General features: G+C 41.6%; 2 protein-coding genes across 2 annotated transcripts in view; one reads left to right on the top strand and one right to left on the bottom strand.

The window, feature by feature from the left end:
• Positions 1-11,091: 11,091 nt before the first annotated feature.
• The window catches only part of LOC103365013 (sarcoplasmic/endoplasmic reticulum calcium ATPase 2), a 40,058-nt gene continuing 32,815 nt past the window's right edge, over positions 11,092-18,334 (top strand). Inside the window, exon 1 of the mRNA XM_008292340.1 lies at positions 11,092-11,099. The gene's annotated coding sequence lies outside the window, so the exon portion shown is untranslated. The remainder of the gene's footprint in view (positions 11,100-18,334) is intronic.
• On the bottom strand, positions 11,223-17,746 carry noc4l (nucleolar complex associated 4 homolog). Its single transcript, XM_008292333.1, has 15 exons — positions 17,593-17,746; positions 17,321-17,441; positions 15,847-15,953; positions 15,293-15,400; positions 15,031-15,180; positions 14,849-14,951; positions 14,665-14,699; positions 14,524-14,574; positions 14,327-14,438; positions 12,997-13,057; positions 12,727-12,837; positions 12,298-12,461; positions 12,044-12,132; positions 11,695-11,808; positions 11,223-11,610 (listed from the first exon to the last, which is right to left on the bottom strand). Exons 1-15 carry the CDS (start codon positions 17,743-17,745, stop codon positions 11,491-11,493), a joined length of 1,599 nt encoding a protein of 532 aa, XP_008290555.1. The 5' UTR covers position 17,746; the 3' UTR covers positions 11,223-11,490.

The raw sequence follows: 18,334 nt of genomic DNA, 5'->3' as shown, positions 1-18,334 counted from the left end.
TTCGCCCTAAGTCAGCTGGGATAGACTCCAGCCCCCCACGACCCTAGTGAGGATTAAGCGGTGTATAGATAATGGATGGATGGATGGTTGAGTTGATGCAGCAATATTTCACTGAGTAAGTCAGAAGATGGACCTGCTCGTGGCATTTAAGGAGAAGTCGGAGCATCACCGCAAGTTTTAGGATCATAGATATTTATTTTACCAAAAAAACAGCCTCATGGTGGCAGGAAAAGTCAAAGCCCTTGACAACTTGCAATTCATCCAGTAGTCGTTGAGACAGTTCAGTCCGGACGCCACTGGCTGGAGCAAAAAGTTCGGGAACGAGCACTTTGTTAATAAAAGTTCCAAAAACAGTCCATAAGGTTCCTGTCAATCCTGCTTACAGCGATGTACTAGTTCCATCCCATGGGGTCAGTCACAGGAAAAGGATTACCAGGCCTGAAAATGAAGCTGCTGCTGCTACAGGTTTTTGAGCCTCAGTAGGATTTGCCAATCAGTGTTTTCCTCCTTAGAAATTTTCTTGATGCCGTAAAATAGCCTTTGAAACCAAATTTCCACTCGCTTGAACCCTCCGTGGAAATACACTGCATATCTGTAATAGGCAGGCTGGAAAATTCTCTTGAGGTCTGCGGAGAGTTTCTTCTATTGCTCAGTTAGTCCTCCTTCCTGAAAGACATTAATTCGTACAATTTGGTGGCACTTCTGAGTTTATAGTTGTCTTGCTCGGGAGGAGAACTGCTATGCTGTCAATCTCGTAGGTTCCTCAATTTCCAATCACTTTGAGGCCACCGGAGGGGTTGCAGATAGCGGAGGAATTAAGCAGCTGTTTGGCTGAGGTAAGAGGAAAGCTGATTTCGGATAAGTGGATGTAAATTCTGTCTGTGCCTCCTGAAAATTAAACACACTCCACGGACAGCAGGCAGGATGCATTCTGGTCTGGTTTGTGTCAGAAGAAAGAACTCTTCCCTATATGTTAATCTAAAAATGGATTTGATGTTCCGCTGCAGTCAATTTACTCTGATTAATATAATGAAATGGAAACATGTTGGAGAGCTCCAGTCTGAAGTCCCAAATGAGGTGTAGTGTTCCTCTTTGCCTCCTGAAAAAAGCACACTTAGCCGCCACAGCCACTCCGATATTACCACAGCTATAAAAAGGAAAAACATTATCACCCCAGACAAAAGAAACCGTATGCTGCGCTACTCTGAAGTCTGTTCCCTTTCATCTTTCTGCTCCCTATCTCGGCTCTCGGTCCAAAATTTCTAAATTTCCATTTGGAGGCAAATTAAGGCAGAGGTAAAAATGTAAGCCCATTGTCCTCGTCGAGCAGTTTTTCCTTGTAGCGGCTCCTAACAGACCAAGCAACAGATGGCTCTAACATCAGTTTATAATATTCTAATATATCAATTAGCATGTTACCAGAACATTTGGTATCTGGCATGCAAAAGAACTCGCACACACACACAAACAAGACGCAGATCCCCTTGACTGCGAGCCAGACGATCATACTCCACCAAACAAATACTAAAAACAAAGTTGCAGACAAGATGTCAGATTAGCCAGACAGCGAGGGCTACCGAAGCCAGTCCGTCGGACCTGCCAAGCAGACAGAACGACAGCCAGATCCACCTGCTAATACAGCAGATCTGCCAAGCAGACAAGCCTACAGATAGGCCCACCAGTGGAATATGGTGGACTTTCCAGGAACAGACAGAGAGATGGATGGACCTGCCAACCAGTACTGTTGGTTTTCCAAACAGACAGACAGACTAACACATTCAGTCAGCCTATTTAGAGCGAGATACTGGGCCATATGGACGTCGCTGTGAGAGCTGATTTATGGGTTGTTTAGACCAGAAAACCACCGATGCAAAAACTGAATGTGTTCAGAAAAAAAAAAGAAGTCAAAAACAGGTAACCGCCTTGTTGATGACAAAATTACTGAATGACAGTAAAATCTGTTATTTTATCTTTAACATGTCCATGCAGAATAAGAATATACTTACATATATTTTAGTATTTGGACTCTGGTACTAGTCAAGGCTACATTCAGCCTCCTAATTAGTCAGTGAGGATGAGCAATGGCTGGGATGTGGTGCGTGCACACAGCAGACAGTCTGACTGTAACCAGGCCGGTGTTGGGCAGGACCCAATTGTGCCGTCCAGTTAGGAGGCATCATCCTTGTACTGGAGGGAGCTGCCAAAGCTGCTCTGACAGGAGCTGCGTCAGAGTCAGGAATCATGGCACACTCACGCAGCACGGAGCCACAGGGAGGGAACGAAAAAAAAAAAAAAACACTGACAATGTCTCCTTCAAACTGTAAGCCGGGAGGGGAGGAATTAAAAGGACACAGTGAAAAGTACAGAGAAACATCTGTTCTCGCCTTTCTGAGAATGAGGCGTTTTACATGCATGAAGCAGGTTGTTCTGCTATTGTTAGAAATGCACCCACAGTTTTTTTGCATCCGTGAGTAGATAATAATGTAATAAAGGGCTGTTTTCTGCAATTAGAATATAGTTAACATGCCAATGCTAACCCTAACCCTAACCAAGATGCCAAAAAATACAAACACTGCAGCAAATTGAAAAAATATGAAGACGGTAAAGGAACAATAGGAAATAATTAGTTTTTAAAAATTGCATATGAGACAGTCAGAACCTGCAGCTGTCACCTTAGAAGCTGACTGTCAGATTTTTTCCCCCTTTTGTCAAATATGTCTTTATTTTTACATCTATCACAAGGTGGACAGCACACAGAAACAACATATTTTAATTTAAAATAACCTTTTCCAAATGTTTGCAGTATCTTAGAAGTTGCTTAAACATTGCATGTTCATTATTATATAATATTCCAATCTATTTTCATTATTCCATTTGTATTTAACAAGTCCAGAGGCATTCGGTCTCTGTCCTACCTCGTGATTTTAAACCTTTCATAGCCAAATTTCTACTTTTTTTAATAAAGCCATTGACATGAATGCCAGTCACCTTTAAAGCTCTGACCAGCGTTCTTACATTGGCTGTATTTGCTTGCTTGATATCTTAACTTTATTTGACTTGTGTTGATTTCACTGACACACAACCTCAGATAATCTCACTCCAGATGTTATATTATTATATGCAGTCATTTTTTTTACTTAATCTAAAATGAGATATTCTATTTGTGAAGCTGCTACAACTCTCACCAGTTGCTGCACTTAACTCAGGAAGTCTTCACATCTTTCTGAACCAACGGTAATTTCATGGACATGTCCCTCGGATGACAGCGAGCTGCTGAATCATATTTCCACCGAAAACAGGAACTTAATTTTCCTCAGAGTCGTACGAACACGTGCGACGGCACACATGACGGGAGCACATCCATTTAAAACTGCCGAACAGGCTGGAGCAACAGTTTATTAACCAAAGCAGATAATGTGTGCAGCTATTAAGATTTTAAGATATTAAGATGGTTACAGCATATAATTATGTAATAGAGGCTTTTTACCACTTTACACCCTGCACGGCTACGCTTCCCTCCCCTTTTCCTGTAATTAACAGCTACCGATATTAATTCGCCATGACGCAGACAAATGCATTCATTTACAAGTTCATTTTAAAAAAAAATTGCATCTTTTTTTACAGGATTTCTGCTTTTCTTGTGTGTTAAAGGGACACAGTAGAATGGATTAGGGAAGGCAGCATGTGGTGGCTGGATTTGAGCCAAGGGCATTGTGGTCAAGTGGTGTGCACGCAGCCAACCGAGCCACCAGGATACCCCCAAGGTAATCTTATTTTGACTGGGAGTAATTTAAATAAATTGTCATATCGCCATCTGGTGTGTGAGTGAAACACTTGCATCACTCGCTGCCTGGTTTTGGAAGCGCAGCGACGTACAAAAACCCCGAAAAGAAAGAAAGAAAGAAAGAAAGAAAGAAAGAAAGAAAGAAAGAAAGGAAGGAAAAATCAATCTTTTCAAGGCCGTCGAGCTGCTCTTAAGCGTTACTGTTTTTATAGTGAGGAGGGATTCGGACACTCTGCTATAAATCTGGAGGGAAACAGTTCACCATCACTCACTGCTCCTCAGCTTTTCTCCAAAATATATCAGGATCACAACAACTGTAGCAACATCTAGAGCTGAGATTAAGTAAATCAACAACACCTAAACTTTAAAAAAAAATCAGAAATGTGTTCTTTGCAGACACAATAATAAAAACTGCTCCTACCTTTAAAGGCAGTATAGGCTACCCACTTTGTCCCGAAATGACTCTCATCCCTTCCTGTCACATCACAAACCGGCGGCGGAGGCAGAGGTGACACGTCCGACAGTGTGCGCACGTGGACGCCGGCGCTTGAGTGCATCATGTGTGTGCGGTTCCAACGAGCGTCTCCAGTCTGCAGCCTCCAACAGCTCGCCTCGCCTGTACGCAGCTGCAGAGCGTCACATCACAATAACCCCAAAAGCAGCCACCTCGCTGGCAACTCTGGCACTCCCTCAGTCCCATCCCTGAATGTGTTAACGTTTCCCGCTCCTTCCTTCAGTCGCTCTGCAAAAAAAAAAAACCCTCCACCCACTCCCTCTTCTTCTCTCTCTCTCTCTCTCTCTCATCCACAGGCACGTCCTCTTCAGCTGACCGAAAACTACATCACAGAAAAAAAAAAAAACACTGACAAGCACTGACAAGCTCTCGTCTAAATCTGTTGAGCAAGTGATGTCTAAATTATTACGTCACAGGCAGGCCGCTGAACGGACAGATCACGGCTCGGCATCACTGTCTGCTCTGCATCTTGTTTTCTAACAAACACAAGAGAATGGTTTCCTGTTTTGCTGCCAGAGCTAATAACATAAATACACTGGTCCATCTTTCAAGTAGGAATGTGCAGTTCTGTGCAAGAGTTTGGGGCGCTTGAGATTCTTATCCATCATGCACTTCATTCTGCAGCAGGATGAGCACATCAACACTGTTTTTCTTACACAAGTTAATGAATGAATTAGAAATATTCATGATACTGTTTTTGACAGCATCCTCACTTTGGTGTTAGATTTTAATTATAAACCCCCCTAGTGTGTTTTTTACCTTGTTAACATGCCCAGGTGGTGTTTTTTAATACGCAAGAAGACACATAGTGGGCAAAATAAGCAGCTGACGTCACAGAAAACATGGATTCAGACATTCAGAACTTCCTACTTAACAACTCTAAGGAACTAATCCTGTCAGCGTTCAGAGTGGAACTCTAATTATTTCATTTTTATGATGCAACTTAATATTTCACCTCATTTTCTCTTGATCATGTCTAATATTACTGGTTAGCCCCTCTATAACTGCCAGCATAACTGTTTACTGTTCTATTCTAGCTTTATTTTAGCTTACTTATTATTATATTTCAGTCAAGTACCAAACTTAGAGCTTTTTGCTTTTTACTTTTAGCCACTGGATTTCTTATGTTACATCATTTGTTTTTTTCTTTGCAATATCTGGCACAAGAATTTTCTTCAGGATTAATAATTTAATTGAATTTCCCTTCTGGGATGAATAAAGTATTTTTCATTTCATTTCATTCATAAAGTTTTGTCTTATCTTATGGTATCTTGTGGTATCTAATTGTATCTTATTGTATCTTATCGTATCTTATTTTATCATATTGTATCTTATTGTATCATATCTTGTCGTATCATATTGTATCGTATCTTACTGGATTGTATCTTATTGTATATCTTATCTTATTGTATTATATCTTTTTGTATTGTATCTTATTGTACTGTATCATACTTTATCATATCTTATCCTAACTTGTCTTATCTTATCTTACGTTATCTTATCTTATCCTAGTTTCCTTCTTCAGAATCAGTGGCCCGCTTGAACAGGTTTGGCTGAAATACTACGATATTACAACTTGCTATTGTTAGATTTATAGTATTTGAGCACAGTCATAGGTGAGCTGGTGTGCTCGAGCTGAAGCAAGCAGCACAGGTGTTGGTTACAGAGCGGAGGCAAATGTGTAGAGTTACATTTAAGGTAAAAAGGGATTATTTTTCATGAAAAAACAACTTGTAGATATCTAACTTAGATACACAGAGATGAGTTTTGAGGGGATTAATCAATAAGCACAGAGCGACTTTAATCCTTCACAAAGCGCTGCTGCATATATCTCACTACATGTCAGACATCACCGTGCTTGTAGCTTTCCCTCCTGCATCAAAATCAAATCTACCCGGTCATGTTCCTGAAGTATACCAAACACACAAGAATCCCTTTTGCTCTTTTCACCTCGTCTAAATCCCTGCGAGGGGTCAAATTAAACCAGCGGGGCGTTTCTTTTTTTTTTTTTTTTCCAGCGAGCTTACATCAGCTGCAGCAGGCGTTGATGCATTCTGTCGATAGCCGCTCTCTGTTTGACACCGGGACGGAGGCGCAGGACAGAGGAGAGGACACAAACAAAGAGACACTAAGTGTGCGTGAGTGAGAAGAGAAAGCAGAACGTACGCGCCGTTCTACTCTGTTGCCTAGCAACGCCGGCTCACTGTCTGCTCCCATCTTTACTGTAGATGCATTACTCTGGCGGTGAATTGGTTTCCAGGCATGACATGAAGCCCTGCGAGACCGGGGGGGGTTCAGGAGCAGATGGAAACTGGATGGGGCAGAAATAGGCACTGGCCCCTTTAAATATGCAAACAGCTGAAGGCTAAAGTGTCATTTAACTACTTAAAAAAGCTGCTACCTTTAGACCCACATCGCTGTCTGGCCTCCTTCTCAACTCGGTGCTTTTTTAGAAGCATGCTGTCCTCTTCTGGCCGTGTGTGTTACAGACTTGGAGCGGCTCAAGCCCCTCTAAAGGATCAATGACAGAGCTGATGGACAATCCAGCATTCCTCTTTAATCAAGCGTAATAAAATTCTGAATGAATCAGACGCTGGCGTAAAAAGCTACTGAAAACTCTCCAGCGTAAGAAGAGTTAAAAACCAAAGCAGCAGACATTTGTTGGGGTTGGATAAGGTTAACAAAAAATACAAAAAATAAAAAAGGATTATTGAAAACAACAGATGTGAGATCAGAAACACAAAAGTCTCGACCTAACAACTGCGTTAAGACTGTGTAAGGGATGAGATTAAATAAAACTCAGCTATAAAATAAACAAAGATGTTACAATGCTGCATTGCCAACGTGGATTTATGCTAGATTTTATCATTGCACTGACATTTTTTTTTAAAATTCTTGTTCATTACCAGTGATAAGGTATTCAAATGGGATGTAGTTCTTTCTTTTAGTTTCTTCTGGCAATTAGGTGGCCCCTGAATTTGGCATCTTTACATTATATGCAGGGATAAATGTGTGATCAGTCTGTCGTATTTATTGCGAAGCCCCACTTCTGTAAATATTGTATCAGAGAAGGAACGCCAGCTCTAAAACCAGTAGTGTGACACCATAATGATGAAGACCAGGGTAAGAAATTCTGCCCCACATGTCCTCTGACGTGGATGAAGAGCAGAGGTAGCCTGTTTCATGTCAGCACCAGAAGAGGCTGCTATTAAAGAAAAGATAATCATTATTAAATAGGCTAATGTTCTAAATGGAATTTAGACACCAGCATGTGGAAATCTTAATTAAAAACCTAAATGATTTATAACCTAATTTTCTTTTTTAAAAGCTCGCCGCCACACATTGTTTGCATTTTATGAGTACATCAACCATGTATTCGTCAATCTAAGGCAGCAGTGCAGACAATACAGAGCTGGAGTTTGGCCTCATTCAGTGCTCGTCTTTATTTCTCTGTTTGCTTTTGCACAGTGGCTTTGGTTTTGTCTTCTTCCTGAAAACCTGGTTGCAGCTTTTCAGGCTCTAAGCTAGCTGGTGGTTTAGCAGGATTCAAGAGTCACAGGGGCAGGGAGAGATTTCACTGCAAGTCGATCAAATGACAAAAAACTGCCAGCAAAAAGCAGATCCCAGCATTAAGAACGCCGTCCCCTCTGTGAGTTCTATCTCTGCTGTCGTAGTAGTAGCAGCAGTAGTAACGGCGGCCTACAGCGTGCAGTCTGACAGTACCTTGCCCTTGGTGTGCAGGTGGTGATGGTGTATGTTTCTGGCAGCGATCATGGCCAGCTGTCTCTGGATCCACTGCAACTCCATCTGAGACTGCCTCAGGAGATCCTCCACGTTAGTGCCGGACTTGTGATCCCGCATTATCACCTGCAAAACCAACCACGGGTCAGACGCTGGATCCATATTGCGAAACTCTCACGCCGTCCTCGCACCTCCATGCAAGCCCTGGATGGAGATTTATTACAGTGAATGCACCAGAGAGGAGAACCTACACTCTGAGCAGTGCTTTTAACATGTGCCAGTACTTTATTTCCACTAAATTTAACATAAGAAGTGCAGCATGTAAGTAAGTTTGCATATATTTTATAGAGTAAAATGCACATGAATGTATCTTCCTAATGATAATATTTCATTGAAGTACTTTACTTTACATTGAGCACATTTACAAATTCATTTTAGGTTTTATCAGCGTTTTCCCTGACACCTAAAACAACATATATATATATGATCCATCATCTAAAAAGCTTATACCAACAATTTGCTATCATTCCAAACAAACGATAACGGAGAGTAAAAGTGTTTTGACAGTTATCAAAATGACAAAATACTCTACATAGTGCAGAAAATACATATCTAATGTTCTAATTTGTGATACTATTTTAATGCAGCCAGCAAAAACATGAGCAGCAATAACTGATGCAATGCAGAATCTAAGAATGACACTTAAAGCCTACTGCATAGTAAAAGAACTTCTGGCACTTACTGTCCAATGCCTTCATCTTCTTTCATTTAAAAAAACAAAAATCTCACACCTTGCCTCTTACTCTCAGCTCATTGGTAGGTGCATGATAAATACCTAAGAGTAAAATCAGCCACATATCAAATCACTACTCCAGTTTAACACAGTTCGTCCACATGTGCTTGTAGGTGCTGACTGATATGATTGATATGTACATGTGTGAGTCCATGTGCATGTGGACTAGTGTGGTCACAGAGAGAGAGAGAAAGCTCCGCTCAGTTACATAAGAGAGGATTACTGTATCGCAGCAACACAGTGAAGAGGCCAGCACGGAGCGAGCGTCGGCTTTTATCAGTTGGCGCTAAATCCCCATCTAAGTTGACCCGCTGTGCACCTTTGTGCAAACACGCAGGAATACTGTATTCAAAGGCAGCTACAATACGGTCGAGGAGGTTAATGCTGCTTGTGTATTATCTGACTCTGCTTCTGCACAAATGTCTGATTTCAGCTTTTTTAAACTGATGCAACTGGAAAAAAATTGCAAACAAAATCAAAAACAGTAACCTTCTTTTTGGATGCGATCAACAACAGACTGTAAATAATTAATGCGCAAAAAAAGGCATATGAGTCTTTTTTTTTTTTTTAAGTAGAAAAAGGCTATTAAATTAATTGGCCCCTTCTTCCATTATCTCTCTTAGAGCCTCAGCCAAATGTTCAAACAGATTCTCTGTGCTGACTCACCTTGGACAGCTTCTATTTCCTCGCAGGGGATTGTGGAGGAGGAGGAGGAGGACAGACACAACAACAACAACAACAACAACAACAACAACAACAACAGCACACAACGCTCACAAGTCCTGCAGATTTATGCAGAAATGTCCCGTCCTGCCAAGAACTCTATGAACCTTCAGCGACAGCGGAGCGTCCCCATCGCAGATTTATCAGAGCGAGAGGAGAGCGCCGTGCCCACGTCATTATCCAGGCCTGAACAGGGTTTCTCATCCCTCATCTTGGTATTAACGAATCTATCAAGCCATTACTTTGATGAATTGCACGATATGCTGCTTTGTTTTACAGCCTTTTTTCCTCTTTGACCCCATGCAGTGAGCTCATCTTGACTCTGGGCGAACCACTCGTCTTTTGTTGCACTGTTTACATGTAATTACTCATTCCTAATTAAAAAAGAGGTGGTTGCTGAATAAATAGAGGTCAGACATGCATTAGTTGATATTTTCCAAAGGTAAGTTTGAAACCCTGCTCCGAGTGCGTGGAGCTGCTCATGCGTGCTCTTTGCAGTCAAGTTTCAGCACCTGGAGAACATGTGATCTGCACATTGAACACTCGAAAACTTCAACTTACAAACTCAAACCAGCTGTTAAACACATGGGAGGAGCACACACCACCGTTCTTACCCAAGTAATAAACGGCCTTCAGCTTCTCTCATCCTCCTCACCAGTGATCTCGTGTCTTGCCGGCTTCTCACTTCTCTCGGTTTTGACAGAATCTAGTGCCGCGTGTCCGCCCTGTGGTCCTCAGCAAACAAAGCCTACAAACACGAACTCACAAAACAGCGGGGACTCGCCGCAGACTCGGTAGCTTCCAGTGTGCTTCAAATGTGTTTTGGTGCTCATAGCGCGCGGCGGCTGTCTGGAGGTACACAGCTTCTCCCTCATATGACTTGCTCTTTTGAAACAGAAGTCAGTTATGATTCAGAATTTTCTCTCACGGCGTTCTTGTACCCGAGGCTGCCTGCTGCGTGCCCATATGGCACACTTAACGAGAGGACGGAATGTGAACAGGAGAGGGAGGAAAGAGAAAAAAAAAAAGAGCATTTAAGGCCAAGTTCTCACCTGTTTAAGGGGGGGAACGGCCTCATTATGGGAAATCGTGGCATGTTTCCCTGCAGCGGAGTTAACCCCTGCAGCTACTGACGACCTTAAAGCTCTCACTCGTTCACCTGATCGGCTTTCTGCAGGAATGTAGACGCTGTGCTTGATTGACATCTCCTGACTTTCTAGCTGATTTTGCTGCAAAATAAACACGTGAAAATGTGCACTGCATTAGATGATTTTGCTGCTTAATCAGGGGTAGAAAAACTTAAGATACCCTGACATATTATCTCTCTATAAAAGGTGCTTAAACATTTCTAGCAGGTACAATACACATCCACTAGTAATCATTTGAACTGATGTTTCTAGACACTAGAGAAAACAGAACGCTGTTTCAGCTTTTATCGCTGGTATCATCGATTGTTGGCTCGTTGAGTTGCGCACGCTAGATTTAAAAGTTTTACATTTGTGATTTAAGCCCACATTTAAAAAGTTTGATGGTAACTTTGTGTTGTCATTACTGAACAATTCAGCCACGCAAAAGCAGCAAAACCTCCACCTTGGACATATAATAGTCCTCTAATTCTTCACTCATTTAACTTTTTTTTTTGTAAAGGTGCCTAATAGAAATAGAGATTTTTTTAACATTAGAAAACATTTTATTTATAATAGGACATCAACAATTAGGAGAACAACATGAAAACACAATATTAAAAAATAGTTCTGTTCTTCTTGTTGCTTCCGTTTTTGATGGAGCTGATGCTGCTTTAAAAAAAAAAAAAAGGTTTTCATATAATATCGTCCTCCTGATAAGTCCAAACTGAGAATCCCCAACAACTGATGAACTGGTAAGAGGAAGTGGTCCCACAATGCAGTCCCATCATCATCATCATCATCACTTGTGTCAAACCAGACAGAAGTGTTGTCCCAATACATCTCCTCCTCCTTTCAGTAGCTGTGTGGCCGTTTCAAACTCCAGCGGGACGCTCTTGATCTGAGACTGCTTCAGGTCTCTCTCCATCAGCTGTGGATGAAAACATGGGACACGTTACTCAGGTGAGCATTACTTAAGCAAACTAAATTAAACAGCCTGAAAGCGTCACATCACCTCGAATGGGGTTGTCTCCAGCGCCTCATCGATGTCGTCCTCCTGCTGCGGAAGCGGCGTGTTGATCAGCATCGCAGCTTTGGCCACATCTGGATGGTAATGCTTCTGCAGCGTCTGCAGAAAAAGTAATGAGGAAAGGTGATATTTAAAATTAATAGCTGAGTTTCTGGCTCATTTCAGTGCAAGCTGCAAAATGAAGGTCAGTGCATCTGTGGAGGAGACTTTCCTCCTTCAGGACAAATAAACTATCTTCATCTTGTTTTCCCAAATAAAAATGACAAACACGGAGACTAACTAGTCAGCTGTCATCACCGTCACAGGTAATTCATTTGCGAATCCACATACGCACCTTAATTTCCCACAAGCTGCTCTCTAAGGCGCAGCACTGAGCAGGATCCTCTTCATCCATCAGATACGGGTCCTCCAGAGGCTCCGTCACTGTGATTAGAAATAAACATCTTCATATATCCCAAAACTATGAAGGAAAACACTGCACCTCCCAGTAAAGTTCTTACAAGCAGCTTTGACAGGGCAAACATTTTGAACTGTTCTCAACACATCGAGCTATCTAAACCATAAAACAGAAGTCTGAGCAACACTCACCGTCTTCTGCGCTGGGCCTGTGGATGAGGACTCTGCAGGACGGGTGGCGGCGGATCAGGTTGTAGATGAACGGCAGCACTATGAGAAGAGCTGTAGGTGGCGCTGTGAGAGCCAGACGGGCCAGACGCTTGGCAAACGCAGCCACCAGGTAAACCGGCAGGTGACTGGAGGCAAACACAAACAGAGCACGATTTTGAATTCAGAAAGGAAGTAATTTGGTTAAGTAACGGTTTAAACATCACAAACACAGTCGGCTGGGATCAGAACACGGGCTGGTGTCTCTACTGCAGTATCACCTGAACTCTAATCTAATATCCTGAGTACTGCAGGTCAACTACTAATAGAATTAACTAAAGTATATCTCTACCAAATAACAAATACAAACGATACCTGGTTAAAAAAAAATGAGTGAAACATCGATGATCTTACCTGGAGCTGAGAAACACATTGGCTAGATGGAAAAAACGTGCTCTGTACTTCACATGGAAAACAGACGGCTCCAGAAGGTTGTACAGCTTCTTGTAGAAATCAGGATAATCTCTGCAGACACACAGTATTCACAAAAAGTTAAATATCTTTCAGTCTATTGTTGTTCTGTGTGAATTCAGAATAGAGTCTCTGTATGAGCTCAAATGTCTTCCACATATTAGTGATTATTAAAAGTGATGAGGTAAATGTGTGTATTTCACAGATACTCACAGGTTGTGTTGATGTATGAGGACAAAAAGGCCGTTGAGGGCCAGCAGGCTGATGGCCCCACCTGGATGACACAAACAGAAAAGTGTGATGGTGGTCAGTTGAAGCTGAATGACCTGGCAAATTATGAAATCTTATTTTAGCAGCCAATCAAATAAATGACTAGACTATATGACATATTCAGGTAACTGGGAAGTGCCTTGTGTCATGTTTAATGTATTGTTTTCTACAATGACTACAGATAAAGTTAACTTTGGCTAAAGTGGCGCTTTTACAGAAATGTGTGTGTGAGATGATGAACACACAGGTAACACATTTTTAAAAACTGCTGAGGTCTAACGCAATGATTTTTTAAAGGCAAAATCTATCCATCCATCCATTATCTTCCGCTTATCCGGGGTTGGGTCGTGGGGGCAGCAGGCGGAGCAGGTCATTCCAGACCTCCCTCTCCCCGGCGATGCTTTCCAGCTCTTCCTGGGAGATCCCGAGGCGTTTCCAGACCAGCCGAGGGATATAATCCCTCCAGCAGGTTCTGGGTCTGCCCCGGGGTCTCCTCCCAGGTGGACGTGTTTGGAAGACCTCCTGAGGAAGCCTCCCCGGAGGCATCTGAATCAGATATCCAAACCACCTCAACTGGCTTCGAAGGAGCAGCGGATCTACTCCGAGCTCCCTCCAGATGTCCGAGCTCCTCACCCTATCTCTGAGGCTGAGCCAGGCCATCCAGCAGAGGAAGCTCATTTCAGCCGCTTGTATCCGCGATCTTGTTCTTTCGGTCACGACCCAAAGCTGGTGACCATAGGTGAGGGTTGGGACGTAGATGGACTGGTAAATCGAGAGCTTCACCTTGTGGCTCAGCTCTCTCTTCACCACGATGGTCCGGTACAACGCCCGCATTACCGCTGATGCAACACCGAGCCGCCTGTCCACCTCACGCTCCATTTTCCCATCACTCCTGAACAAGATCCCGAGATACTTAAACTCCCTCGCTTGAGGAGGCAAAATCTAAATTGGCCAAATTCCCAATACAAAACTGGAACCTGCTATAAAATACCTGACAGAACTTTTAATACAGTGACTTTTTAAAGGGATGTTTACATTAATAATGTCTTAATAGTCGATTTGTCATTATGATTTATTTGCTAGTGTACAATAAGCATCACATACACTGTGTTGTGAATCTACAAAAGCTGAGGTGAAGGTGGAGCTTAAACACCATATATCACTACAGCCCTGCTTTATCTCACTACAGAGACCAGACGTGAAAAAGCCTTCATGGTTATATCACTTCATGTTTCTGTCGTAACGTCACCACAGAGCCTCACACGTAACTTACCGACGTCATAGGCAGCAGTCAAGAAGTCGATCATCAGCGTGGGTTTGCTCATGTACGGCAAGATGGAGTCGTGAAGGATCACCAGGATCTTTTTGTACATGCCGCTTGGCAACTAGAACAAATCAGCAAAGCACAGTCTTAATGAAACACCACAAATGTGTCTGGAAATGTGATATTTGTGAAATCTAGATGTTTACCTTATACTTGAGGAAGCCCAGCCACATCCTCTCAAAGATGCGTTTGTGTTCCTGCAGGGAGGTACGACATTTAACGGCTCATTCAGGAAACATCTGAGCTGCGAACAGAAATCTAAAGATCCAATAAACTAGTTCACTTACACTCAGTTTAGCAGCTTTCCAGTCCTCGTGCTTGCCTGGAAAATAAAAAGGTGTTTCAGTTGCTAAGAAAAAAAAATCCCAAACTGGCTTTTCTCTCAGACGGCGACACTTCTGCAAGATCCTACAAAACCAGCAACTCACACTGTAGCTATATGACATCCTAAAAAAGAAAAGCTGGTCTCACCTTCTTGTTTGACCATGAAGTTGGTGAGCTCTGACTCCTGACTCGGCATATTGATGTTGGACATGAGCGTGAACACGTTGTTCTGATAAAGTGGATGCACAGCCTGAGAGGAACGAACAACAGTGTCAGCAAAGCAAATACTGTACAACACAGAAAACAGCGTCTATGATATGCTTTCTTACCCCTTTGTTTTTGTCCATGACTTTGCCCACATGATTGCGGATGGAGCTCATGACATAATAGCGCAAATCCTCCATCTCCAGGAACTCCTGGAACCTGGAGATGAGCAGGGAGTTGTCTGTCGTTTGAGACAGAAGTCTGTCCACCACTGCCTGGACACACAAAAAAACAGAGATATCAGAAACGTGTCTGTGCCGATTGATCTTTTCAAAAGTGAAAACACACATTTTTGGGTTGGGAAACTTCTCAAAGCTAGAACCCTACCTGGATCAGTTCCCTTGGGAAGCTGTAATGTTCACTCCAGTCCAAGTCCTCAAGAGGATGCTGTCCTTCTCCTGCAGCGAACTTAATCAGGCAGCACAGGGCGCTCTCCTGGATTCAGACAGTCATTTATTTTTAAAAATGGTCAGTTCATTTCCTTCCAGAGGTTCCCAAGCACTGCATAATAGTGAATTACACTTAAAAAAACAAATATCCAACACCAGAAACAGAACAGCCTCAGCAAACCTAAGCTGGTGTGCCGTGGAAGTGCTCAACACAAAAACTCCTCTCCTGGCTTTAAGCAATAATAATAATAAAGCAGGTTGCAGAGAATCATTTATTTATTAGGTCTAAGTTGAAATAACAGAAGATGTTTACTCAAGCACATCAGCAGACCTCAAGAATATCCGTGTTTACAGCACAGTAGCACCTCCAAAAGTGTTTGAGTGAAATACCAGAGGACCTGATCACACCTGAAGTCCATTTGTGCAACACAAAGAGTGAATAAACCCACGCACAAAACAAAACCTCCTGATCAAGACTCAGAGCCGACTCACCTTGACATCATGCAGTTCGTGGCTGAGGTGCTCCAGCAGCATCTCCACACAGCTGTTGTAACGGTGTCGCATGAACATCCGGTACTTCTCCTCGGCACTGTACTTTCCTGGCAAAACACACCAACAGACTCAAAATAGGATTTACAGCTTCGGTGTGAGTTTAGCAGTGGTGGAAAGCAACCAAGTGCATTTATTCAAACACTACTTGTGCTTTACGTAAGTATTTGCAGCTTTACAGTTTCACAACAACAACATCTCTAATTATTTTTAAGTCAAAGATTTTACATACTGATGTATATAATAGGCTAAGATATAACTCATTGCTAAATTTAAACCAGAAGTTTCCAATCTTTTTGACTTTTCCACAAAGCAGTGTGCAGTCAGAGTCATGTTCCAAATGTCTACAAGTTGTCAACAACTGCATAAAATAGTGCGTTTTCCCTCTTTCTCATGTGGTGTTAATTTATTAAAATGATCCAATATCTTACTATAAATCAAAGATTAGAGAAAAGGTCCAAATATTGACAACAGATTTGTGTATCACAACTTTTTCCCCTCCTCTCCCATGAATCATCCGACAACTTTTATCTACAGTCGTCCTCTGATGTATTCATGCCCTTCCATTAAAGAAAAGGCAAAATTCACAACAGTCACTAAAATAACTAGAAATTGGAAAAAGTAATAATAAATAAAAAATTTGCTAAATTATAATTTTGTGAAATAAGACATTGTTTTTAAATTGTGGTTGAAAAGAATAATTAAAAAAAACAAAAAAAAACAAAAGTGTCCCGGACAAATTCAAGCACTTTGCTGATGAAGTCTGACTGAGAGTTACAGAAAACACCTGATTGGCTCAAAGGGTTGTTCAACTAAATATTAGTTTACGGGTCCCATCATGCTTGTTTTCTTTTATATATAAACATATTTCTGTTGAACCACAATTCAAAAGCAACGTCATGATTTTCATTAAATTTTTATTTATTATTCCTTTTGTCTAATTCAGCTTATTTCAGTGACAGCTGTTTTTTTCCTTCTTTAATGGGAGGCTATGAATACATTTGAGGATGACTGTAGTATCACTGGATAAAAAGCTTAACATAAAGTACTTTGAACTCGCTCTACCTGCAGCAGCTACACCTCAGTATGGATCTATTTCATATATAATATATCAGCCAGAGGGACCAATCCTGAACTTTCATTTGATTTAACTTGCTAACTACATAAGCTGGACATTTGTATGTTAGTAGTAGTATTTTTTTTTTAACTTTTATTTAAGTTAATGCCCTGAATATTTCTTCCACCTCTTTGATTCAGACCCAAGATCAACCACAAAGCAGATAAATCTGGGCTGTTTCATTGTTATCCAGTCTGCTTTATGAACTCTAGGTGCAGCAGTGCTGGTGTGCAGCAGCTTGTTTACATCCACCTGATGTGGTTATATTACTACAGTGTGTTATCATCAGCCTGTACTCACCACTCAGACCCTCCTCCTCTCCGGGAAGGTTTCCCACGAACAGCTCTTTTCTCTCCAACAACGTGCAAAACAATTTGTTGCACGCATTGACAGCGCTGACAACCTCCTTTTCTTTCTCTGACTGCAGACAGACATGGAGAAAACACGTTGAATGAAGCTTTAGTAGCTCAGAGGAGAACACAGCATGTATAGAGGCGACGATGCTAACTGTTAGCCAAACAGCGTGTATTCAGCACAAGCACAATGTGAGTGTTTTGGTGAGAGAATTTTACCTGGAGGATCTCGAAAATGTCGAAAACGTCGTTGGCATTCTTTCTGCTTTCTAGTATACGCTCGACGGTGCTGTTTAAATCGATTTTAGCAGTTTTTACGCTTTGTTCGGTTGTTTTTACTGAACTCACGTTGCGTCTTTTGGCCGGCGCCATGTTTACTGACGGCTGCCGCATTCGCGTCACTTCCAAAGAATACGAAAAAACAGAACTCTTCACTGAAGTCACACATACTACATTGTTTTGTCTAGTTTTAAATTCGTAATCTAAGTATATTGTGTAAATACTGTTGCATAAGAGTGTCTATAAAACATTTAGACATTTTCATTGCATCACATTGTCATGTCTGTAAGGCAATCATAATAGAAAAATGGGAGTTCTAGTTTACTGAGTTTTACTGGGCAGTGAAGGCGACATTAGTCTAAAACTATTGTAACGCCTCCTACTGACTGGAAGGGGAAGTTTTAAGGGTTTTTAAATCTAATTCAAGACTTTAAAAAAAATCAGGAATATAAATAATAAAACAAGATTTTGAAAACACATGGCATTCAAAAATTCTCATTCATTACATTCCTAAATAACTTTCATGATCGTAATCACACAAAAATAGAAAAGCTGCAAAAAGTGAGATTTTCCAAAACATGGACATTTGCTTGTCAAAGCAGCAGCACTGTTCAATCCTCTGATGAGAATCCACATTTTCCTTTATTCTTAAAGGACATCTTACTAGAGTTAAACTAATCTA

This window comes from Stegastes partitus, unplaced genomic scaffold (genome assembly GCF_000690725.1).
Source record: "Stegastes partitus isolate 25-593 unplaced genomic scaffold, Stegastes_partitus-1.0.2 Scaffold803, whole genome shotgun sequence".
Taxonomy (NCBI): Eukaryota; Metazoa; Chordata; class Actinopteri; family Pomacentridae; genus Stegastes; species Stegastes partitus.
The sequence above is the reverse complement of the archived record's forward strand: the minus strand, read 5'-3'. Positions and strand labels throughout refer to the sequence as shown.